Source organism: Rhizophagus irregularis, chromosome 10, assembly GCF_026210795.1.
Source record: "Rhizophagus irregularis chromosome 10, complete sequence".
Classification (NCBI taxonomy): Eukaryota; Fungi; Glomeromycota; class Glomeromycetes; order Glomerales; family Glomeraceae; genus Rhizophagus; species Rhizophagus irregularis.
Genome location: NC_089438.1, coordinates 459,220 through 486,348, shown reverse-complemented (window position 1 = coordinate 486,348; position 27,129 = coordinate 459,220). Strand labels below are relative to the sequence as shown.

At 25.3% G+C, this 27,129-nt stretch overlaps 4 protein-coding genes across 4 annotated transcripts; 2 read left to right on the top strand and 2 right to left on the bottom strand.

Moving 5' to 3' along the window:
- Positions 1–2,655: 2,655 nt before the first annotated feature.
- On the bottom strand, positions 2,656–3,493 carry OCT59_001669 (Ubiquitin-conjugating enzyme E2 1; the record flags this gene model as incomplete). The annotated part of the gene is made up of 6 exons (XM_025323265.1): positions 2,656–2,753; positions 2,844–2,885; positions 2,949–3,054; positions 3,118–3,195; positions 3,274–3,369; positions 3,470–3,493. 6 exons carry the CDS (start codon positions 3,491–3,493, stop codon positions 2,656–2,658), a joined length of 444 nt encoding a protein of 147 aa, XP_025181513.1.
- A 2,263-nt stretch (positions 3,494–5,756) lies between these two features.
- Positions 5,757–6,428, top strand: OCT59_001668 (uncharacterized protein; the record flags this gene model as incomplete). The annotated part of the gene is made up of 4 exons (XM_025330249.2): positions 5,757–6,108; positions 6,179–6,199; positions 6,270–6,305; positions 6,385–6,428. 4 exons carry the CDS (start codon positions 5,757–5,759, stop codon positions 6,426–6,428), a joined length of 453 nt encoding a protein of 150 aa, XP_025181514.2.
- Positions 6,429–6,823: 395 nt separating this feature from the next.
- On the bottom strand, positions 6,824–8,325 carry OCT59_001667 (uncharacterized protein; the record flags this gene model as incomplete). Its single annotated transcript, XM_066143986.1, has 5 exons — positions 6,824–7,398; positions 7,471–7,671; positions 7,741–7,792; positions 7,870–7,911; positions 8,176–8,325. 5 exons carry the CDS (start codon positions 8,323–8,325, stop codon positions 6,824–6,826), a joined length of 1,020 nt encoding a protein of 339 aa, XP_065995193.1.
- A 10,276-nt stretch (positions 8,326–18,601) lies between these two features.
- OCT59_001666 (uncharacterized protein) lies at positions 18,602–25,392 on the top strand (the record flags this gene model as incomplete). Its single annotated transcript, XM_066143985.1, has 6 exons — positions 18,602–23,881; positions 23,954–24,156; positions 24,548–24,861; positions 25,005–25,050; positions 25,123–25,265; positions 25,343–25,392. 6 exons carry the CDS (start codon positions 18,602–18,604, stop codon positions 25,390–25,392), a joined length of 6,036 nt encoding a protein of 2,011 aa, XP_065995192.1.
- Positions 25,393–27,129: the final 1,737 nt, after the last annotated feature.

The window sequence follows — 27,129 nt, the reverse complement described above, 5'->3', positions numbered from 1 at the left end:
TATTTTGTATTACCCGAGTAGTACGGTAATTCGCAAGAAATGATATTAAGGAGAAATAAATCATTTGAGTATAGAGAAACAGCCTAATTAAAAAACAGTATTCAGGAAATAAAGTAATTAAATAGATAAGTTGAACTATCCGTCTACGTTTTACACTAGTATTATGTAAAAAATTACAGACAAATAAATGTCGCTTGCCAATGAAAAGGAGAAAAGGATCATCCTCAAATACATTTTAACTAAAAGAAAGCTCTTCGGCAAACTGTTCGCCGTTCGCTGTTGCAAATGAAGGTAAAACAAGAATATTGACGCCTTTTCAATTTACGTTATTCATAGTTTTCAAAAAATTCATCCAAATTCCAAAAATTCCTTCCCAAATTATTTTTTTTTAAAAAATAAGTGTTCTAAAAAAAATCCCTATCTTATAATAATATCAAATGCCAATTAGATGAATTAGGTAAAATATTTATTCTTTAGTTCTTTATTTGATATATATTTTATTTATTAATTTATCAATTTTATAGAACATTAATCAAGATGGTGATAATAATAGTGAAGGAGATATTTTCCTTTTGTAAGTTTAATTAATTTATTCTTGTTATTATTTATAATTTTTATATGTTATTTCGTATTACAATAATTTTAATAATTTTAAAATTATTATTTCAGTAAAAATAAAGATTTTTAAAATGTTATTAAGATATAATAAAAAGTTTGACAATGGTTACAGTATTAAAGATGTAACTAACAGTAAAAATATTGGTTAAGATTCCTTTTGATAATATATCTGAAGAACAACTTTGCCACATTTTGACTAATAAATCCTACGAAATTTAATTAATTGGTAAAATTTGTATAATTATATAAAATGTTAATTTATGATAGTTATAAACTGCTAATGATTGCATCAACTATATTTGATTAATTTAACCTAAAAAAGAAAAAATCAATAATCAAAACTGATCGAATTCTTTACAAAATTCCTGTTTGGGAATTGACATACGAAATTGCTAGAATAAGTATGTTAATTATATAACCCAACCCTTCAGGCCTTCACTGTTTGGTGATTAGTTACTAAGTTATATGAAAAAATATACCTATTACGTAAGCCTAACAGTTACTCGGCACAAAGTGACCGTAAGTGCCGAGTAACTATTAATTAATTGTATTTAACATTTTACAACTAATTGCTAAGATTTATATTATCATGTTTTCAATAGTTGTTTAAAAACAGCTAATTATTAAACTGAAACTATTCTCAAAATGGTAAATACTAATTCTATTAAAAACTATACTTATTTTAAGTAGACTATGATGCATTTTTGTAAATAGTTTATTTAATATGAATATACCAAAATTGGAAAATTTGAATATGGTTGAATGAACATATGAAGATTGTACACATACAGTATATCGAGAATAAGAATTTTATTAGCAGAACACGTATTTCAGATAAAATATATATATACACTGTATATATGTTTTTTTTTAATTTTATAAGAAAATGATCAAAAAAGTACAAATTATGAAAATTCAATAATACCCAATTTAGTATATTTTTCAATTATTTTCTTATTTTCATCATGAGCATATAACGGATTTTTATCACTAACAATAATAAAAGTAAGTTGTTTTTGTGGTACACGATTTTTTCAACTTATAAAAAATGATTCTGATTCTTCTGGAAGTAATTCTGATCTTGGATTATATGAATTATAAACTAATACTAATTTAAAAAAGTATTTAGGTGAATATTTACTACTAACAATTTCAAATAATTTTTTTTCACTAAAACATTCTTGCAAATCATTTATTGTCCTTGATGCTGCGGTCATATTTTCAATCCAAAAAATTCTTTTTTTACGCCTTTATTTCGTTTAGTAAGAAGTACTAATAATTATTAAAAAAAAAAAAATACTAATAATTGATAAAAAGAATATTAATCCGACGATTTTAGTTAAAAATATTTCACTGCTACGTAAAATGAATTATGCAATACTCTTGCGTCGTCTAAAACCTATCAGTGACATCTATTATATACTTACTTAATTAGTGTTCTGAATTTATAGAAAGGAAATTCAAAACGTAATTAAATTATAACAATAAACCGAAATATGTCATTTAAATTTTTATCCAATATGATATTATTAAAATCGTAAAATTTATTCCAAATACATTAAACTTATCGAAGTAAAAAAATTGGATGACTTAAAAACTTGATTCAAATTCGAATTACATAAATTTTAATTTGATGTTTCAAAGCTCGACCAATCGATTCTTTCGAATATTACTGTACAAGACGATCTTTGTGAAGCAACGTTACCATTTTATCATTAAAAATATATTTACTTTTAATAGAATGTTTGTATTTTTTTAACGAATATAATTAATTTTATTTTAAAAGAACAATTTCACAATGGTTCATGTCAAACAAAAATAGTTATATAGAACATATATAATATAAGATTTAATTAATTTATAAAACTTAAAACTTCAAAATACAGATATTTAAGTACTACCAGCAGGCAAAATATTTATTCGGTTTATAAGTGATCAAATAATTACACTAGTGGAACATGTAGTTTAGATAATAAAAATTAGATATTAAAAGGCAAATAAAATAAAATATTATATAATTGTAATTACTAGTGTATACTAACTAGCATATTTGCGAGTCCATTCTCTGGCAGTAGCCTCATAGCGAGTGCGATCAGTCTTATATACATGAGCAATTTCAGGTACAATTGGATCATCTATTAATATTAATTGTTTATATTGGTAAGAATCAGAGAAATAAATCAAGGAAATGACGAATAATAATGATAGTATAATAATATATATACCTGGGTTTGGATCGGTCAACCATGAAGTAATTGACACTAGTACTTAAATAATAAAAGATTGATTAAATTCTTACATAAAAGAATTGCAACAGTTTTGTAGTTTACCTTTTGAAATTGTAAATGATGGACTCCATTGATCTCTTAGAATATCCCAGCTTATAGCTCCATTACTGTTGATATTCGGATGATATATTCTTGTTGTAAAGTTAATCTAATATGAACATCATATAAGTATGTAGTTTAAAGTATACAAAACTATACAAATAAAATGTACCTTTGGTGGTTTAAACGGATAATCTGTAGGAAAATGAATAGCAAGGAAAAACACGCCGCCTGAGTATGGAGAGTCAGACTAATCAAAGTTTACATAAACAGAGTTGAGTGAATCATTTATATATTTGTATAAAATTTGATATATAAACTAACTTACAGGACCCATGATTGTCGCTTGCCAATGAAAAAGATCATCTCCGATAGGACCAGCACTACAAGACGACGGTGGGTCACGTCCTAAGTCGATCAATTCCTAGTAGGAGATATGTAAAGGATAAAAAAGGATAGTTAATTAGTTACTAGTTTGCTAAAAAAGAAAATTTACGAAAAAATAAATGATGCAATAAACAAACTTTATTAATTCTTTTTAGTGCCATTTCGTTCGTCAGAAAAAAAAAGAATAAAATAAAAAATAAAAAATAAAAAATAAGGTTATCTTTAAAAGCTTCATTTGGTATATATTCTCAATGTTACGAGTATCATTTTTAATTAATCCTAAAAAGGAATTTTCCTGCTTTTAAATGTGATGATCATATGAATTTTAACTTTTTATAATTAGTATCATTTCATTTTAATTTAGTTATTTTTTACATACAACTAAATTATATATCACTCGTCTTTGATGCTGCGCCCCATTTTCGAGATACCATACCACATTGTACAAGACATCACCCTTTTATGGGTACCCACTTAAAATACACCATAATTAATAGTTACTACAAATCAAATTTAAAATTTTTGAATAATTAATTTTTTTATGGTACTCTCAGGATGGAAGTTGTACCAAGGTATTTATTGTACAATATTTAAACCAGGTATTTTGTATTACTCGGGTTATCTGCACTCTGCAGTACAGTAATTCGCAAGGAATGGTATCAAAGGGAAATAAATCATTTGAGTATAGAGAAACAGCTTAATTAAAAAATAGTAATTAATTTTTTACATAATACTAGCATAAAATGTAGACGGACTGATTCAACAATTACATTTCCTAAAAAAATGTTGCTTACTAATATTGAAAGAGATCATCCTCAAATTACATTCGATTTTTGATGTTTAATTTTAATGAATCTAAAAGGAAGTTCTTTGGCAAATTATCCACCGTTCGCTGTTACAGATGAGTATAACTAAAAATATTGACACTTTTCCAAAAATAGGAATCCCTCAAATTTTTAAAATTCACAAAATTATTTTATTAAATGTTCTAAAAAAAAAATTTCTTTAATAAATATCGAGTTGAAACACCAAAATAGCGAATTTTTATATCAAATTAATTTGATATAAAATTTGGAATTTTATTTATATTTCTTGTAAAATTTAAAAAATCTGATTTTGTTTAATCTGATTATTCTCACATTATAGTCATAAATTTGCGTTTCAATAATAACTGAATTTGTTATTTTTAATCGCTCAAACTTCGAAGTTATTACAATCTTTGAGAAGAATATGATGAGCAAACCATCTTGCTCTTTTATCAAAAAAATCAGAAGTGCGTACAATAAAAGAATTTTGAGAAAAATAACACAAAATAGACTTCATTGACAATTTATTTAACCAACGATTCAAATTTACGAAAATTAAGATATACAGTGAAATAATAAAAAGACTAACTATTAAAATATTTTCCATAAAATTGAGTTATAAAATGTTTTTAATTTAACATCAAAATCAACTACTGAATTAATAGAAGAGGCAGATGAAAAAACAGTTTATATGAATGACTTAGAAAAAAGAAAACAAGTATATGGAATATGTGGAGAATGTAATGAACCTGGCACAGGATTTCTATGGTGTCAACCTTGTAATTCTAAAAGATCTGTGGATAACTTTAAAAATTGGACTAGTGGAAATAAAGATATTGATAAATTTATTCAACAATTACAACTTAATGCTGTGCACTGTAAAAATTATTTTGAATGGATGATACCTTTTGAAAATTTTAAGGATATTACTTATATTACCAGAGGTGGATTTGGTAAAATATATTCAGCTGTATGGCCTGAACGATATATTGAATATTGGGATATTGAAAATCAAAAATGGAAGAGGTTTGGTAATACAAAAGTTGCATTAAAATTTTGGATAATTCTTTTTGTATAAGTACAGAATTTTTGGATGAGGAAATAATTAAAATAAGAAATGCAATTTATTCAAAAATTTTTTATTTATGCATTATTTATGTATTTATTAAAAGCTTACCACTTTTCAATATTTTTGTTAGATTAAATCTTATCTTCAGATTTGTCTTTGGTTCATTATTAAATGCCATGGAATAACCCAAGAGCCAAATACTAAGGATTATATAATGGTTTTAGAATATTGTAATAGTGGAAATTTGAGAAACTACTATCTGAATAATGGTCTAAAATATTCTTTAAAAATTAGAGACCTTAAAGGCATTGCAAGCGGGCTTCTTGATATTCATAATTCTGGAAAGGTTCACAAAGACTTTCACTCAGGTAATATTTATACAGTCTGTGTACTCCATATATAAGTGATTTAGGAATATGTCAACCAGCAAATAATGAAAAGCAATCAGTTAAACAAAAAGGAATTTATGGAGTATTACCTTATATGGCACCAGAAGTTTTACGTGGATATCAATATACAAAAGCATGTGATATTTATTCATTTGGAATAATGATGAATGAATATATATCTGAAGAAACTCCTTATAATAAAATTCCTCATAATCATGCTTTAGCTATTAAAATATGTAAAGGACTTAGACCAAATACTTTTAAATATACACCAAAATTACTTGCAGATTTGATTACTAAATGTTGGGATGCTAAAGCAGAAAATAGACCAACTGCTAAAGAATTATATCAAAAACTTGGGCAATTGAGTGATTTTGATGATGAATATGATTATAAAATCAAATTAAACAGAACAAGTGAAAAAAGATCTAATAACATTCAAACACATCCACAAGCAATCTATACTAGTAGACTTTTAAATTTCAAAAATCTTCCAGAACCAGTAAATTTAGGTAATTTAATTTAATTACTTTTTAATGAAAAATTATTTATGTTGCTAATTATTTGTATATTTTCTAACAGGTGCTATTCAATCAACATTATGTAAGTAATTATATTTATTGGTAATTTATATAATTAATATTCTATTAATATTAATTTAATCGATTTATAGTTTCAGAAGGTTTTGATTGCCAATTAGATGAATCAGGTAAGATATTTATTCTTTAGTGGTTTATTTTATTGATGCTTTATTCATATATATATATATTTATTTATTTATTTTATAGATCTTAATGAAATGAATCAAGATGATCAAAATAATATTGAATGAAGTTTTCTTTCGAATCAGAGAATTATTTTAACTAAATAACATTATTTTCTTGTATGGTATATTAATTTGTTAAAAATTTAAATGGTTATATTTAATAAGAAATTATAATTATAAATTAGCCAGAATTAATATAATCTGGTTAATAATTCATTTTATTTATTTTCAAACATTTTAAATGGCTTCATAAGTAGTAGTAAAGATAAAATCTGAAGCTCAATTTCTTAAATTGTCTTAAAGAGCAAAGAAATAGCTAAATAAGAAAACAGTACATGATGACTAAAGAAATTGAAAGTGAAAATGAACAGAATAAATAATTATATTAGAACATACAATTATTAAAAAGTAATTAATTTCTTAATTTTTTAAATTATACTTATTATTAATATAAATAATACTTAATTTTTAGTGGATTGATTATTATTTTGTAAAATCATTTGTTTCAAATCTTGAAGCTCTTGTTCAAGTTTTTGTACATATTGTAATGATAACTTTTTATCATAAACAATTTGAGTTGATTCCTGTTCATGATTGTAATTATTATTGATTACTGGCTCTGGAGTATGCGGTTGTACTATTTCTTTACTATGATTAAAAATATGGTCATTATTGGTTAATTCTACTATTTCTTGTCCATGATTAAAAATATGGTCATTATTGGGTAGTTCTACTATTTCTTGTCCATGATTAAAAATCTTTTCATTTTTGAGTGGTTGCACTATTTCTTGTCCGTAATTATGAACATTATTTTCGGCTTGATCATTATCATCTTTACTTCTATTTTTATCTCGTCTGTATTTAATAAAACCTATTACAAAGGACAATAACAAACAACCAAGCAAAGATCCTATAATTGCACCAATAATGTTATTTGGTGGTAAGTTGTTAAATTCGTTCGTCCATATATACTCATTGACATTACTAATATCAAGCAATAAAATATCATTTTCAATTGAACGGTTATAACTTTCTCCTATTAAAATAATTAAATTTTGGTTAAAATTCATATCAGTTAATTTAAATAGTGGTTCGTAAATATATTTACCAAATGAAATAACCATATATTTGTCAATTACATTTGCTACATGACCATAACGGAATGCTAAAGTTTGCCCAGATGTTTTTGGAATACGCCATTCAAAATTTATTAATTTTAATTCATAGAGTGGTGAATCCACAGGTTTAGGAGTTTTAGTAACATCATCCCTATAACCTCCATAAATGATTACCCTTTGACCGTCTAATCCTGTTAAAATAAATTAATTTAGTTCTTAATGCTGAATAATATGATGATATTTTTGTTTGAAATACATACCAAGAACAGCGGTAAAACCGCTTTTGTAAGAAGGTATTGTTCCTGAAGTTGACTATATTTAAATAATATATACAGTAATAAGCAATAATTTCGTTTATATTTATTTAGTTGATGATTTTATTAATCTACCTTTATATTCCAATCATCATCTATTGTATCATATATATAGACCTGTACAAATAAATAGTTTAATTAGTTGAACCGAAATATTTCTGTATAAAAATTCTATGTTCTAAAGGTTTATAACAAAGAAATAAAAAATGCTGACGTTTTTTTGAAATAAAACGTAAATCTCAACGTTTTAACCTTAAATTATTGTAAAAATATTATATACCTGTAAACCTAGTAAATCTAAATAATAGAACAAGAATATAAATGACATACATCATAATAAGTAATATTTGAATCATAAAAATTGTAAAATGAATTGCTTACCAATATATTATCGGGCAATAAAACGGCAGCATATCTCATACTCATAATTGGTGCAAAACTTCCTTTACTCCAAACAAGATTTACTGTATCTAAAATAAGCATATCACTAATAGCATTCATACGAATATCCAATCCACCCCATAAATACATTTTGCCCTTGTTGTCTGTAATTCCAGTCAAAGGGTGCTCTCTATAGTGCTTCGACCCGGATGAAAACCGTCATCCGGATTACACAAAAAAAAAATCCGGATTATATCCGGATTGACCCGGATTTTGAATCCGGATCAGATAATCCGGATAGAAACCGGAAACCGGATTGGATTTACAAATGATCGGCAATAATTCTGGCCAGAATTCATAACGCCGGCCAGAATTACAAATTGTGTAACATTAAATTTTCATGCCAGCCGATAAAAAATTTTTTGCCCGGTGGCTAAACTATTTTCCCGGTGTCACGTGATGTTAATTTCGGCCAGAATTACAAATTTGGCCAAAATTATCCAAGACCACGAAATTTACATAATTCCAATTTCATTAAATACTTTTCTTTAAAACAATTTCATATTATTTCAGCATTGTCTCAGACTATTGTTTAACATTTCTTTGTAAATTAACTAATTATGAAATTTTAAACAAGATATTTTTATATACAGCTAAAGATTACTATAAATAGATGTGTTGGGTTAGTAAGGCAATTTTTTAAGGATTTGTTTCTTCTTTCAAAAATTAAAGAATCATTTGAATCAAATTACATAACACTAGTTTTAATTTTAAAAAAAGTTGTTATAATTATATAAATTTATAATATTGAACAATTTTTCATTTTAAAACAATAATTATTATTTTGTTGTAACAAAAATAATATAAAGTTTTTTTCTTTTGAACGTTTGAATGTGAAATCTAAAATTATTTGTTATTTGTTAATGTATAAATTTAAATAAACAAATCTGATACAAACTTCAATAAATAAATTATAATTGAAAAATCTTCTTAAACTTACTGTATTAAAAAGTTTAATAACAAATATAAATTTAATAAATTTTAATAAAAAAATTGGTATTAGGCGCAAAAATAATTAGCCATAATATCATTTAGATATAGATCTTTATGGATCAGCAAAATTATTATTAATAAAAAAAAAAATAATAAAAATTTCATCCGGATTCCGGGTCAAACCGGATATTTTTCATCCGGTTTATAATCCGGATGAAAACCGTGAAAATCCGGATATCCGAAAAAAAAAAATCCGGATCAATCCGGATTGATCCGGATACGGGTCGAGGCACTAGCTCTCTACGATAAGTATCACCAATTATCTTTGGAATATTCCATAAATTGGTTTGTGGATCAAAGGTATAAACCAAATCTATAAAAAAGGCTCCGTATAAGAATAGCGTATTATTATTTGCACCACCTTTCACAGATGTAGCAAACGTATGTTCTGGAACAGTATTAATGTTTGATAAATCTTTCGCTATTAAATTTTGAGACAGAAAAATCGATATAAAAAAAATCTTTTCCAGCGTCACCATTCTCGGAACCACCCAAAATATATAATTTATTATCAATAAACGTTGCGGTATGTCCCCGCCGTTTCGAATTATAAGGTGTCCTTTGGCAATTTATTTCAATTAATAATTGAAATAAAAACCATAATGTAATATACATTAAACTCCTTCGTAACATTATATATACTTATTAATTAAAAAAATAATTTTCAAGTGAATAAAGTGCTTTTCTAAATTAAAATCGAAAATATATATATATATATATATATATCGTTAGACTAACATATTTAGAAGTTATTGATAAAGTTTAATGAAAATTAATAAGATCGTATCAAATAAAAGATTACGGTTACACATCTTCTTTTGTTTGTTATTGTAGTCCTTTGTAATTTAGGCAAATAATTAATAAAGAAATGTGTAGTAAAGGCAAAATACCAAGGTGGTTCAAAGAATTAGAAGATAAACTAATGAAAAATGATCAAAGAGAAGTTTTTGCGTGTTATGAGTTAATTAGTGAAGTTTATGATTTGTATAATAATAATGTGATATTAAGGGACTCTTGGAAAAAATTTAATGAAATTTATATTGGTAGAGAGTATGATGATTTAATTGAGTTTGATAATAGATTTAAGCTTATAGAAAAGTGTTTTGTTGGAGGACAAGGTTTTAGGTTATTAGAAAAGGAATATTTAGATTTAGTTGACGTAAATCAAAGTGATTTAAAAATTTATACTGATGGTAGTAAAAAAGAGTATGTTAATGGTATAGGTTGGGTGATTTTTAATGGGGATAAGATTTTAAGTAAAGGTCGTTTAAAAATAAAAGGAAATTATGAGGTTTGGGAATTAGAATTGGTTGCGATAGTAGCAGCGTTAATGATTGTAAATAAGGGTAGTAGTGTTAAAATTATTACAGATAGTAAAATAGTAAAAGATTTATGGGATAAGCTAGTGGAGGTTAAAAATGGTATATGGTCAACGAGAAGAATTTGGAATGTTAAATTTAGTGGTATTTGGAAGTGGGTAAGATATGTGGTTAAATATCTAGATTTAAATATAAGTGTATATAAGATTAAAGGACATTCTGGTGATTTAGGCAATGAAATGGCTGATAGTTTGAGTAAATTAGCATTAAGAGAGACGGAGGGTAGTTTAATAACATATTTGAATATTCCGGAAGACATGTCATGGGAATATAATTTATATTGGAGAAGAGAGTTAATCAAAGAAGCACCAAGAGATTTTATGAAAGAATTTAATCAAAGATATTATAAAGCGGCTTGGCTGTCATTAGATGTTAGTAGGACTTTAAGAGTTAATATTTTGGACGCGCAGATTGATTGGAAAAATTCTTATATGATAATAATGGAAGAATATAAAGGTGACATCACAGATTCTAATAACAAGACGGTGGCATACAAATTAAAAAATTTTCTTGAAATTTTACCTACAATGACTCTGTTGAATAAAAGAAATCCTGAAGTTTACAGAAGTGGCAAATGTGTAAGATGTCAATTCATGATGGAGTCATGGACGCATTTATGGATTTGTAAAGAAAATGAAACATCGATTATACAAATTATTAATCAAGCTTTTGAAATTCTTAAAGAAAAATTGGATAATCAGAATTTTAGATTGGATTTCAATTATTATGCAAGACTTTTACAAATTTTAAATGATCGGTCATATTCAATATTTAATGGTAGAATTTTTCATGAAGCAATTAAAGGTATGATTAATTCACGTCTATATTTAAATATTAGTGATCCAATTTTTACAACAGCAATTAAAGGGTTTGTTCGAGACATACATATATTAGCGAGAGATGTTATTTGGGTAGAAAGGTGTAAGGAGGTTAATAAATGGGAACGAAGTGTCGGTATCTCTAGGATAGTGAAAAAGAATTGTAAATTAGAGACATCTTCTTTACCATCTATAGGGTCAAATAGTAAACATAGAAATCAATTTATATATGATGTGTCACAAAGATGGCTGGGTAGTTACCTGGCAAATATGGAGCATAGGAAAAATTTATGGTTTAGTTTAGATATTTCTGATTTATGGTCGTATCATAATTTAGTTAAATTTAGAAGTTCTAAGTATGCATTAAATTATAGTATTTTAGACTAGTTTGTAGATAGATACTTTATTATGAGATATATTATGTCTAAATTATAACAAATTGTGTTTCAATAATTGTTATAATATTAATAAAGTTTGGTTAAAAAAAAAAAAAAAAAATAAAGAAATGCGGTTCATACTATATTAGGAAATGTTTAATCATCTACTTGTGCCATACTGCCTAATATATCATTCATTCATTCAAAAGTATGATTTATTTGGTTACATTACATTTTTGTACTTTTATGTCTCGCTGCGATATTTTATACTTTAGTACATTTTAATATTTAGCCAATAAAAAATTTTTTATTAATTATGACAGCCAAACCTAATAAGTAAAAAAGCAAAAAGCAAAATATTCAGTCAGCTGAGTGCTCATATCAATTATAGTAGATTCCGCAAGATGATCTCGATATAACAAACAAACGATATAACGAACTTTCATGATTAACCGAACTTTTTTTTAAAACCGTCTTCATAATCATATTTAAAACATCTAGATATACTGAACATCATATAAACTTTATATAACGTATACCGAACTTTTATTGATTTACCATTTATTAAAAAATTTTCACTCAGTCACATGATTTTCTAATTTTGCCTGAAATTAGTTAATTTCGGCCAAAATTAGAACTACCTAATTTTTGCCTAAATTAATTGATGTTAAAACCATCTTAATTCTGACCGAAATTGGGCTATTAATTACGTGATTTTCTTGGTATACCGAACTTTCAAAAAACTTTGGGGTTCGGTATATAAAAAAATTCCGAATTTTTACTCCCAAACGGTTAAAACCATGATCGCGATTACAAGTTAAATAGTTGCATGGTAATTTTTTATGTGTATAACTTAAACAAATTATAGAAAATGTTTCAACACTTCAACACTTGATATTTATTTTTATTCGATGAATTTATGTATTTATTATTTTCAAAAAAAAAAAATTAATGTATAAAATTTTTTAAATAGAGGCGAGTCAATTTATATCAAATATTAAGGAATTCAGTATATTAAATAATAATGGCATAACAAAATTCATCTTGAACTTTTTTACATATTTGAAATAATGTCGTTAGTTAACATATCAAAGACAAGTATCTAAACAATTATAAACCCTGCATAATTTAAAGAACTACCGTTATTGTACAATATGCTGATCGTGATGAAGGAACAAAGTTATTCGCCATTAATGTTACTAATATCAAGTAATAAAATACCATTTTGTAATAATTATATCAACATTCTATTTGAGATATTTTTTTAAAATCATATTAAGTATTTGAAAATCATCCGAAAGTTACGCGTTATATTGATTTTTTAAAAAAGAAAAATAATAATTTTGTAAATAATTTTATTTCTTCATTTAATAATGTGAAGTCAACTAATTTTTAAATTTCATCCAAAAGTTACATGTTATGATCTTTTAAAAAAAAAAAATAATAAATTTGTAAATATTAATATAATTTAATTTTATTTCTTTATTTAATAATGAAGTCAAAAAATTTTAAAAATCTTAAAAGGTCTTGATGACAATGGTCTTGACGACAATAACTTGAAGGTAATTAAATAATTGATAATGATCTATAAATAGAAATAAAAGAGAGGTTATCCTATGATCACTCAGATAAATGAGTTATTGAATTACTGGGCTGATATCAGAACGCTCATCCACGCTTACTCAGGCACATATACCAGATTTCATCTAGACTCACAAAGAATCCCGACAAATAAATATATTTGGAAAACCTTAGACATATATATACGTGAACAGACCCATGAACTAAATCGTAAAAAAGCCTTCATTGCAATTAAAGCTCAATTGAACACAATAACTCACCTTTGTTAAAAATAAGGCAGTAATCAACCCAGGATTCTAATCACCTACAAGAATAATTAATAATGTAATTCTGAAAACATAAATAGGTCCAAAACTACTCCTATTTATAAGAAATTTTGCATTATATTTAATCTTGACATTTTATTACTTATAATGAGTCATAATCATAATAAAATGAATAATTATAAATACTAATTTCCATCAATTTCCATCATATTCCTTTAATAAAATAACTTATAATGAGTCATAATTATCAATATTTACAATAAGATTAATAATAACAAACCCTGATTACTAATCTATTATTATATCTTTACTTAATTATTAAATAATGCCTAGTAAATTTTTAACACATTGTATCGTTTGCGCGGCAAAAAATTTTATTTGATTTTGGTAAAATTACTTTTAAACTGGAATTCAATAAATATGTTTTGGTAAATATTAGTATAATATCTATCATAAGAGCTCTCTTATACAATAGAATTTGTTCATAATCAAAATTTTAAGGCAGAAACTCCTATATTGTATAATTAAATGAACGAAATTATTATAAATATTGATTATTAAGCCTATATATATACTGCAGGATCACCCGAAAACCCCGAGCTCTACTCATTCTTCAGGGCCGGCACTATGTAATGCTGGTCGGCATTATCCACAAATGGAGGCGATCTACATAATTTTGGCTCATAACCAGGACCTGACCTTTCTATGTATAGCTCGGGGTCCTATCATCCGTCAGATAAATTTTTTTTTGGTATTACAAATAGTTTTATCATTCGATTTAACGTTAACGCAAATGAGGCCGATATGTATAGATAATATTTATTTCATGGTGTAGTGTAAACGAATATTTTTTATGTTTATAATTTATTTTTTTGCTTTACTAAATTGTGATATATACAAGCTTATATTAACAGAAGTATACTGAATTTATTTGACAAACTATAAGGAAAAAATATAACAGATAATGGTTTGTTTGGGAACAAAAATTTAGTAATTCAAACAAAATTACATACCACATTGAGATGGGAATACCGCATTATTCTTTTGATTTATTTGATAATAACATATCCGAATTTATTCATGCTCAAAGGAACCTTATTGTTTGTTTCAGTCTTGGATCTCTCGTTCAAGTTCTTGTACATATCGTAATGTTAATAATGTCAATGATTGTAACTACTATTTATTACTGGATCTTGAGTTACCAGTTATACTATTTCTCGTCCATGATTAAATATACGTTCATTACTAGGTGGTTCTACTATTTCTTGTCTGTGATTGTAAATATTTTCATTATTGGATGATTCTACAAATTCTCGCCCATGATTATGAATATTTACATTATTGGATGATTCTAGTTTATAATTATGATTCTACTATTCCTTGTCCGTGATTAAAAATATTTTTTTCAGCTTGACTCCTTTTATTCCACATATATAAAGCGAAAATAAATAAAGCACAAACAATCAAAAATCCTACAATAGCTCCTGTAAATATTTACATTTACTTTTGATGATTCATTAAATGATTGTGCTGATATATTTGATGATGAAGGATCATATTCATTTGTCCAAATATATTCATCTTTATTACTAATATCAAGTAATAGAATATCATTTTCTTCTGATTCGTTATAACCCAATCTTATTAAAGTTATTTGTTATTTATATATTTGGTTAAATTCATATAAAATCAATTTAAATAATAGTTTAAAAATACAATTACCAAATGATATAACCATGTATTTTCCAATTACATTTGCTCGATATGAAGCTCATAATTTATTAAATTTAATTCATAAAGTGATGAATCTACAGGTTTAGCATCACTAGAACCTCCATAAATGATTACCCCTTGACCGTCTAATCCTATTAAAATAAAAATTGTATCTTAATTTAAATACGATATTGTTTAACAATATTGCTATTTAAATACATACCAAAGACAGCGGATGCCTCTAGTCTCTTAGGAGGCATTGTTCCCGAAGTTATCTATATTTAAATTAATGTTTAGTACTAAGTTATTTATAATTAATTGATAATTAACATTTATAATTACTTACTTTCGTATTCTAAGTATCATTTACTATATCATATATATAAACCTATATATAAATAATTTTACTAACTTAGAACAAAAAATTTTTGTCTAAAAAAGAATCTCAATAAAAATCATTATTAAATTTTTTTGATTTCAATACCTTTATTAAACTACTGGCACTCTACTATCTAAATAATAAAGTAATAAATAAAAATAAAAATGAAAAATAGGAAAATAATAAATAATGTCAGAATAACAAAGAATGACGAAATTACTTGCTTACCTATATAGATTATATTATTAGGTAATAAAGTGGTAGCACTTTTCAATCCAATATTTGGTGCACCAATTGAACTCCTCGTTTCCCAAATTAAATTTTTTGTATCTAAAATGGCGATAATATCACCAATTCCATCCCAGAAATACATTTTTCCATCATTGTCGATAGTTCCTATTGAAGCATCATAAAGAATAGGTGTTATACCGGTTGTTACTGGAGTATTCCATGAATTATTTTGCGGATTAAATGTGTGAACAGATGCCAATTTAATAGCTGCATTTTCGATTATGAACAACGTATCATTAATTGCACCACCCCATGCAGAGCGGACTCAGCACCGAAATGTGAAGGAATAGTATTAATGCTTGATAATCTTTTATTAATAAATTTTGAGTATTAAACGGGACAGAAAAATCGAAATAAAAAAAATCTTTCCCAACATTATTAGTTGAGAGACCACTCAAAATGTATAATTTTTTATCAATAAGCGTTGCAGTATGTTCGCTTCGTTCCTTATCTATAGAGGGAGATGTTTGACAATTTATTTCAATTAATAATTGAAATATAAACAATAATATAAAATACTTTTGTAACATTTGCGCGTTTTTTTATTAAAAAAAAAAAAAATAATAATAATAATTTTATTGAAAGACATCAGCGTTTTATATTATATGAAATTAGTGCTACATTCCATTTGAGTTTGTGCATTAAAAAGTCGGAAAAGTAATCTTATTACCGTTCTTTGTAGAAATCTTTTTCACTTCGTAAGAGAAAATACGTGAATTGTACGATCAATCGTTGAATTAAAAAGGTTAGGACAATGCAATGTTGCACAGATACTAGTTTGTAATAGTACTAGTATCATATCATAGAATAGGAACGGATCACATGATAAGATATACAATCGAGTGACTTTGACGTAGTGTTTGGATCCGGATAAAAACCGTTATCCGGATAAAATAATTACTCAATCCGGATAAAAACTTTAATTTTGTAAAAGGTGGAATTAAATCCAATTATCAACAAATTTGAGTACTATGATCGTATTTGTAACACTAAGAGCTTTCAAACAAGCCATAAATCATAAAGTTCTGATCATTAGTTCATGAAATACAACAGTTTATCCGAAATCTGCAATCCGGATAAAATCCGACGAAATCCGGATAAAACCGCGGTTTTTACCCGGATAATCGCACTTTATCCGGATTGACCCGGATTCGGATCCAAACACTACTTTGACGCAGCAGAAATTTTATGACTTCCCTAGCGTAACCTGAAAAAAATGTCAAGAAATGGCCGGCATTACGCAACTTGACTGAAATTAAGTGTGGCGCACTTGTGACGAATAATGTGTGATGAATAAGTTTTTACCTACTCGAAAAAAACTAAGTCCCTCAGATACTTATAGAAAATGGAAACGCAGTGGGGTGTGACGGTTGTGACAAAAAATGTCACGCGATTTTTCGTGACATTTTTTTCAGGTTACGCTGGGAAAGTCAAATTTTATTAATGTAATATAAAAAAAAATTTTTTTCAAATTGCTTTAAATGGTTTCATCGAAATTTTTAATTTAACTTTCTATATAAGTAAAAATTCTTTTTTAACATATAACAGATAATTCATCTTTATATAAAATTTAAGAAAAAAAAGATTTTTTTTTTATCCGCTCGAGTGATACAAATCAACCGACAACACTTTTTTGCACAGATAGATAAATAATAGAATATTTTCTAGAACTGATAGAAACTTAAATATTTAAATATACAATAGATAAATTCTGTACATTTTTTTTGGTGATTTCCGTTAAAGGCTATAATATCGGTTTTTCAACATACTATATACAATAATTTATGAATAAAGAGTTTATTAACCTAAATGCTTTTAATAAAAATATTTTAAATTAAAAGGTTTTATGAACGGATACTTATTTTTGTAGTCTAAAAAAAGAGACCAATAAACATTGTATGATCGTTTTTCTATAAATAAATAATTTAAAAATAGAAGTAATAACAGATAAAAAAAGATTTGATAATTTAAGTTTGATCTGCAAATTACATATCTAAAAATAAGTTTTTACGAGGTTCTGTCTTTTTTTTAAAAAAAATGATCAAACAAAATTAACTTTTGAAGCTTACTGATAATAAAAGTACACAGGAGACCTTAAATTGCATTCTACTCTTTTGTTGTCAAAAGAAGTTATGAGCTATAGGCTATAAGTTATATGGTTATATTATAAGAATCCGATTTGATTTTCACGTTGTGATAACTAAGCACGAAAATTAAGCGAAAATCGAATATTTATTTGGAATAGTATGATCACACTATTATGCTAATACTATACAGAAATACAATTCAAGCCTGAAGTGTTGCTTGGATGTATGTTACGTAAATCAGATTGTTGTACTACAGTACATCGGAGAACATTTTGCGCTAATCGGCAGAATGCATATGAATGATTATGATTTTACAAATATGGAATTTCCACTTTTATTTCGTTACACTTCCATAGAATTCTATCCAAGAAAATTCTATTAATAGAATATGACAAATATATAATAAATATTTTCATATATTTACAAACTTAAATTTTATTTTGTTTCCTTTTTATTTGAAACTTCTTAAAATATATTACATCATGAATAGTAAAAGTTCTTTTGATCCGACACCAAGATTAATATCTAGTCCTATTCAAATTTTATTTTTTCCTTTTAGTTTAGATGAGGAATTTTGTGATTGTGGAAATGTATACTCAAATACATGTTTATTTCAAAAATACTGCAAAAATTGTTCATCTGAGTACATTAAGAAAATAACTAATTTTAATGCATACTTAGATATTTATGATGGAAATGGAAAACATTTACATGCACAAAACATAACGCTTGAGAATTCACATTTTAAACAAATAGTCACTAAGGATACATTTGATATTAGAAATAAATATTTAAATTACTGTAAATTATGTTGTAATGAACGAAGTGCTATCAATTGTTCAGTTTGTTATTTAATCTTTTTCACCTGGATAGAATTTACTTCTACTTCCTCAGTTCTTCATTTACCATGGTGGGATACCCATAATCAATGTATAGTTTGTGATTCAGAACTAGAATTTAAATCAAATTGTCAAAAATGGTGCTCAAATTGCTTTATAATTTACACTGGATGTAGATATTGTTTAACAACAAATATTATTTTTGGAATTACAGAAAAATCTCAATGTATGAAATGTAAAAGATTGTCATTGATTGATATAAATATGTCATCTGATGTGAAAAAGATTAAAGAATATTTTCTCAAACTTAATACTCATAACTTTAATCAAATTGCTAATTATGTAAATAATATTGATGAAAATTCTAATTTGTTAGAAATATATAGTTTTATAAAGAAGCCTAATTATTTTCCTTTAAGTGTTTTATGTTCACACATTGCAAATCTAGCAGGAAATAATGAAAATTCTTTAAATTTAACTATACCAATTATGTTTATCCCTTTTAGAAGTGATGAATATCAATGTTATTGTTGTAAAAAAATCTATTCTGAAACACCCTTCTTTAAACAACAATATTGCAAGGATTGCTTACAATGGTATATTAAATATGCAATTAGTAATATAGATAGTATTAAGACAGCAATTGGTAACTTGGATGCATATGCATGTACGACTAATACTGTTTGTAATACAAAACATAAACAAAGAAATTCAGATTTTTGCATTCAAGAGTGGTGTGAAAATTGCTCGGAAATTTCATATTTCAAACGAATTATCATAAATCAACAACTTGATTTTGAAAATATAGGTCAGATTTTTGAAAAAAATTGTTCAGTTTATTCTATAGTTTCTTTCACATGGATGGAATTTACTTCTACTTCTCCAGTTCTTCATTTACCATGGTGGGATACCCATAATCAATGTATAGTTTGTGATTCAAGACTAGAATTTAAATCAGATTGTCAAAAATGGTGCTCAAATTGCTTTATAATTTACACTGGGTGTAGATATTGTTTAACAACAAATATTATTTTTGGAAATGCAGAAAAATCTCAATGCATGAAATGTAAAAGATTGTCATGGATTGATATCAACATGCCACTTGATATGAAAAATATTGAATACTTTCTAAAATTCAGCACTTATAACTTTAATCAAATTGCTAATTTTGTGAATAATATTGATAAAAATTCTAATCTATTAGAGATATATAGCTTTATAAAAAAGCTTAGGTACTTAAATTTTAAAATATATTCTCAAATAATTGTAAATTTAGAAAATAATGGAGATTATTTAACTATACCATTTATATTTATTCCTTTTAAAAATGATGAAGATCAATGTTATTGTTGTGAAAATATCTATTCTGAAACCCCAGTATTAAAACAAAAGTATTGCAAGCATTGCTTATATTGGTGCATTAATTATGCTACTAATAATTTGAATATTAAATTTGTAATTGATAATTTAGATGTATGTATAAGAACAACTAATACTAATTGTGAACCAATAAATTTGGACTTATGCATTCGAGGGTGGTGTGAATATTGCTCTGAAATTTTATATTTCAAACAAATGGTTATAAAACAGCCATTTGGTTTTGACATATTGAATTATTTTTATGAAGAAACCTGCAGATTATGCAAAAAATTAATGTACAAACAAAATGTACAAGAGACATTTAAATTATGTTCCAATTGTTATTCAATTTCTTTTGAATTTATAGAATCAACTTTGGCCAAAAATCATATCCCAATTCTTCATTTACAATGGTGGGATGCTGATAATAAATGCATAATGTGTAATTTAGAACTAAAATTAAAAACTGATTATCAAAAATGGTGCTCAAATTGCATAATAATTTACACTGGGTGTAGATATTGTTTAACAACAAATATTATTTTTGGAATTACAGAAAAATCTCAATGCATGAAATGTAAAAGATTGTCATGGATTGATATCAACATGCCACTTGATATGAAAAATATTGAATACTTTCTAAAATTCAACACTCATAACTTTAATCAAATTGCTAATTTTGTGAATAATATTGATACAACTTCTAATCTATTGGAGATATATAGTTTTATAAAGAAGCTTAGTTACTTAAATTTTAAAATATATTCCCAAATAATTGCAAATTTAGAAAATAATGGAGTTCATTCAACTATACCGAATATGTTTATTCCTTTTAAAAATGAAGAAGATCGATGTTATTGTTGTGAAAATACCTATTCTGAAACCCTATTTAAACAAAAATATTGCAAGTATTGCTTGTATTGGTACATTAATTATGCTACTTGTAGTTTGAGTATTAAATGTGCAATTGATAATTTGGATGTATGTATAAGAACAACTAATACTAATTGTGATAAACATGAACCAAAAAATTTGGATTTTTGCATTCAAGAGTGGTGCGAAAATTGCTCGGAAATTTTATATTTCAAACAAATAGTTACAAATCAGCAGTTTGATTTTAGTAATATGAATTATTTTTATAAAGAAAGCTGTAGATTATGCAAAAAATCGATTTATGAACAAAATGTACAAGAGACATTTAAATTATGTTTCAATTGCTATTCAATTTCTTTTGAATTTATAGAATCAACTTTGGTCAAAAATCATATCCCAATACTTCATTTACAATGGTGGGATGCTTATGATAGATGCATAATGTGTAATTTAAAACTAAAATTAAAAACTGATTATCAAAAATGGTGCTCAAATTGCATAATAATTTACACTGGGTGTAGATATTGTTTAACAACAAATATTATTTTTGGAATTATAGAAAAAACTCAATGTATGAAATGTAAAAGATTGTCATGGATTGATATCAACATGCCACTTGATATGAAAAATATTGAATACTTTCTAAAATTCAACACTCATAACTTTAATCAAATTGCTAATTTTGTGAATAATATTGATAAAACTTCTAATCTATTGGAGATATATAGTTTTATAAAGAAGCTTAGTTACTTAAATTTTAAAATATATTCCCAAATAATTGCAAATTTAGAAAATAATGGAGTTCATTCAACTATACCGAATATGTTTATTCCTTTTAAAAATGAAGAAGATCGATGTTATTGTTGTGAAAATACCTATTCTGAAACCCTATTTAAACAAAAATATTGCAAGTATTGCTTGTATTGGTACATTAACTATGCTACTTGTAGTTTGAGTATTAAATGTGCAATTGATAATTTGGATGTATGTATAAGAACAACTAGTACTAATTGTGATAAACATGAACCAAAAAATTTGGATTTTTGCATTCAAGAGTGGTGCGAAAATTGCTCTGAAATTTTATATTTCAAACAAATAGTTACAAATCAGCAGTTTGATTTTAGTAATGATTTAGATCATTTTTATGAAGAAACCTGTAGATTATGCAAAAAATTAATGTACAAACAAAATGTACAAGATGACTTTTTTGAGTTCAAACTATGTTTCAATTGCTATCCAATTTCTTTTGAATTTATAGAATCAACTTTGGTCAAAAATCATATCCCAATTCTTCATTTACAATGGTGGGATGCTTATGATAGATGCATAATGTGTAATTTAAAACTAAAATTAAAAACTGATTATCAAAAATGGTGCTCAAATTGCATAATAATTTACACTGGGTGTAGATATTGTTTAACAACAAATATTATTTTCGGAATTATAGAAAAAACTCAATGTATGAAATGTAAAAGATTGTCATGGATTGATATCAACATGCCACTTGATATGAAAAATATTGAATACTTTCTAAAATTCAACACTCATAACTTTAATCAAATTGCTAATTTTGTGAATAATATTGATAAAACTTCTAATCTATTGGAGATATATAGTTTTATAAAGAAGCTTAGTTACTTAAATTTTAAAATATATTCCCAAATAATTGCAAATTTAGAAAATAATGGAGTTCATTCAACTATACCGAATATGTTTATTCCTTTTAAAAATGAAGCAGATCGATGTTATTGTTGTGAAAATACCTATTCTGAAACCCTATTTAAACAAAAATATTGCAAGTATTGCTTGTATTGGTACATTAATTATGCTACTTGTAGTTTGAATATTAAATGTGTAATTGATAATTTGGATATATGTATAAGAACAACTAATACTAATTGTGATAAACATGAACCAAAAAATTTGGATTTTTGCATTCAAGAGTGGTGCGAAAATTGCTCTGAAATTTTATATTTCAAACAAATAGTTACAAATCAGCAGTTTGATTTTAGTAATATGAATTATTTTTATAAAGAAAACTGTAGATTATGCAAAAAATCAATTTATAAACAAAATGTACAAGAGACATTTAAATTATGTTTCAATTGTTATTCAATTTCTTTTGAATTTATTGAATCAACTTTGGTCAAAAATCGTATCCTAATTCTTTATTTACCATGGTGGGATGCTTATGATAAGTGCATAATTTGTCATCAGCCTCTAGAATCAAAATCTAATTGTCAAAAATATTGTTCAAATTGCCCTATGGTTTATACTGGATGTAGGTTTTGTTTAACAACAAATATTATTTTTGGATATATTAATCAGTCTCAATGTAAAAGATGCAAAAGAATTGAAAGAATTGCTTCCATTGATACCATTGATTTCAGTACTGTCAGTGATGTCAGTGGAAATTATAATATAGACGAATTTCTTAATTTTACAAAATTCAACGTTGTTTATGATTATGTTAATAATATTAACAAAAATTCTAATCCATTAAATATATATAAGAATAATTTTGCTTCAAAATTAAAAATAGAGTGGATTCCATATTATCGAATTACAAATTTAAAGGAAATAGCAGAAGGAGGATATGGCAAAATTTATAAAGCATCAATTAATGGAAGTATTGTTGCGATTAAAGAGTTTCTGAATTCTCAAGATCCTAGTAAATATTTTTTAAATGAGGTAATCATTTGATCCTATAAATTTTTTATGAAATAAATATTTATTTATTATTTACTAATTTTTACAATTTAGATAAAATCACTTTATAAATGTTATGATAATAAATTTGAATATATTATTAAATGTCATGGTATTACAAAAAATCTTATGACAAATAAATTTATGTTTATCATGAAGTATGCAAATGGAGGTGATTTACATAATTATTTACAAGAGAATTTTACAAAGATTACATGGAAGAAAAAAATGCATATCTTATGGAGGATTTCAGATGGGTATTTATAATTTAATTTATTTATAACGTATATTTCATGATATCAAATCAATTTATTTGTTTTATTTTAGGCTTCAAACTATCCATGAAAAAGATTTTATACATCGAGATTTTCATAGTGGTAATATATTAGTCGAAATAATAGAACATATAGATCAATATTTAATTGGAGATTTAGGATTATCACAACCTGCAAATAATACTTTATCAGCCAATGAAATATATGGAGTTATACCATACGTTGCTCCAGAAATATTTAAAGGAGCTGCATTTTCAAAAGCATCTGATATTTACAGTATGGGTATGATTATGTGGGAATTGACAACTGGTTGTAAGCCCTTTGCTAATATTGAGCATGATATTAATTTAATTTATAAAATTATCGATGGAAGAAGGCCTGAAATTACAGATGATACTCCTGAAGATTTTATTAATTTAATTAAGAAGTGTTGGAATCCTGATCCTAGAAAAAGACCTTCAGCAAAAAAAATTTGTGAAAGTTTTGACCTTTGGGCAAATATGGAAAAAGATGTTAATCAATTTAATCAAGCTGAAGAAATACGATTAGAGCTAATTCAATCTAAGTTGCTTGGACCAGAATCTATTGGAAAATCTCATTCGAAAGCGATCTATACAAGTAGACCATTAAGTTCTTTTATTTCTAAATCTTCATCTACTAATGCATCAATGATTTCATTTAAGCAAGGTATGTATAATAATGTATTTATTAGATTAATTGATGAGTAATAATATTGCCAATTTAGTTAAATTATAAATTTGAAATATTAATTGAATTATCAGATAATAGCTTAGATGATTATTTGTTAATTATTATTTAATTCATTTTAGAATATGTAACAAAAGAATATGAGTTTGATATAAATGATATTCAAAGGTATGAATGAAAAAATACGAAAATTTACTTTATAATATTACTAACATTAATATAATATTATATTAATTGTAGGCCAAGTAGAGATTTTATAATTGAAAATTCAAACTCCCAGCAAGTAATTTATACTAGCAAACCATTAAGTAAATTAATTTCAGAAATAAATCCTTCAGGAAAGCGGAATATTGAAGACGAAACTCAAGCTAATGGAGTTGATAGTAAGTAAAATTTTTATTTATATATGAATGTAATAATTATACATTGTAATATAATATATTTTTATTTATAAAAACAGGCAAGCACGTTAAAATTAGTGACGAAATTAACCCAGAATCTCAAGAGTAATAAATTCATTTAGTAAAATCAAATTTTATATATTTATTTATTTACTAGCAGAGAATCTTTGCTTCACACCAGGAATAATGTTTTAATCAATATATGATAAATTATGTGTATAAAGTAATTATATACTAAATAAGCAGAGATATATCTATAGATTATTTTTGAATAGAGACTATATGTTAAAATAGTAATTATTTTTTTTTATTTTACAATTAAATTTATTCTATTTTATTAATATTTAAAAATGATCTTTTTTTATCTTTCATATATTGATGCTTTTATTTTAGTATGACTCCTACATTTGTATTGTAGTAGGAAAAGGTTATATATCATGTGATTACTTCTGTGCGACTTATATATCATATTAATTTACGCGAATTTTTTAACATTTATTTAAATTTTCAAAATAAAATATATCTTTAATTCTTTTTTTGTTATATCTTCTTCAACTTTCTCCATATTTTCAATTTCCATTAAGATGGAATTTTCGAAATTTTCCATTAATAAAGATGTTTCTTAGTGGCAACTTATGTTTTTGTGTAAAAAGATTTCATTTTTAACTTTTTTTTCATGTTTTTTTACCAATTACTTCATCTTTTAACTATATTTTTTCTCTCTAAAAAAAAATTGGTAAAGTGATCAACTATGTAAAAAGATTTTGAACGAATTAAAAAAATCTCATTTGAGAATGAGTAATTTGCTTAAATATAAAAAGAATAAAAGAATAATTATTTATTTAATATCTGAAACAAAAAATTTTTTTGTCTTTTAATAAAAAACGAAAAAAGAAAAAAATAACAGATATATTTATTTTACTAACTAAAAAAATTGTACAAAACATATTTATTCAGATAAAAAATATGTATTGATTTTGATTATACAGAGAACGATCCTAAAAGGTAATAAGAATTGGAGCGTCAATCCGATCACCAATCTAAAAAAAATACATATAACAATAAATAAAAAAATATGTAAAGATACCCGATACGATCTGCTGCATAATCCCAAGCGAGCCAGAAAAACTGACCAAAATTTCATTAACCGGCATATAAATCTCACATAATTATGATCTCAATAGTATATCATTACAAAATTCAATTTTAATAATTTTAATATTTATTTGGAAGAGTAATCTAAATGTCAAAGGAAATTTTTTTATTATATAGATTTATTTATATTTACTGTATTTAAACTAAATTTTATTAATAAATTTTTAAATTTATTTATCTTATTAATTATTCAAGTATCAACCAATACAATGACCAATATAAATTTTTCGTATCCACTGCATAAAGTCGAACATTGGTATCCCATTACAAGTCTATGTACGTAGAGATTAGTTTTAAAATAGCGCAGGAGCAAAAATTACTATTTACTTCATATATTGTATTTCTCTAATAATCTATACAACTAAAAAAATTTGTAGAGCAGTCTCCAATAAATAATTAACATGAAAACTCATGCCGTAATATGATTTGATTGGTTGCTGCCTTGCTGGGCACTTTAAAATTTTCTTAGCTTTTTTTTCAAAATTCAAACCAATATTTATTTTTCTAATTTTTTAAACCGAAACTTTGTTTTAATTTTTCCTTTTTCGGCTTTTTTTTCAAACCGATTTTTTTCTTTCAAATTTTCAGTGGGTTTTTTTTCAAACAGAATTTTTTCTTTCAAATATTACCTAATAATATTTTTAATTTTGCCTTTTTCTGTTTATTTCAAACTGAAACTTTTTTCCCTTTT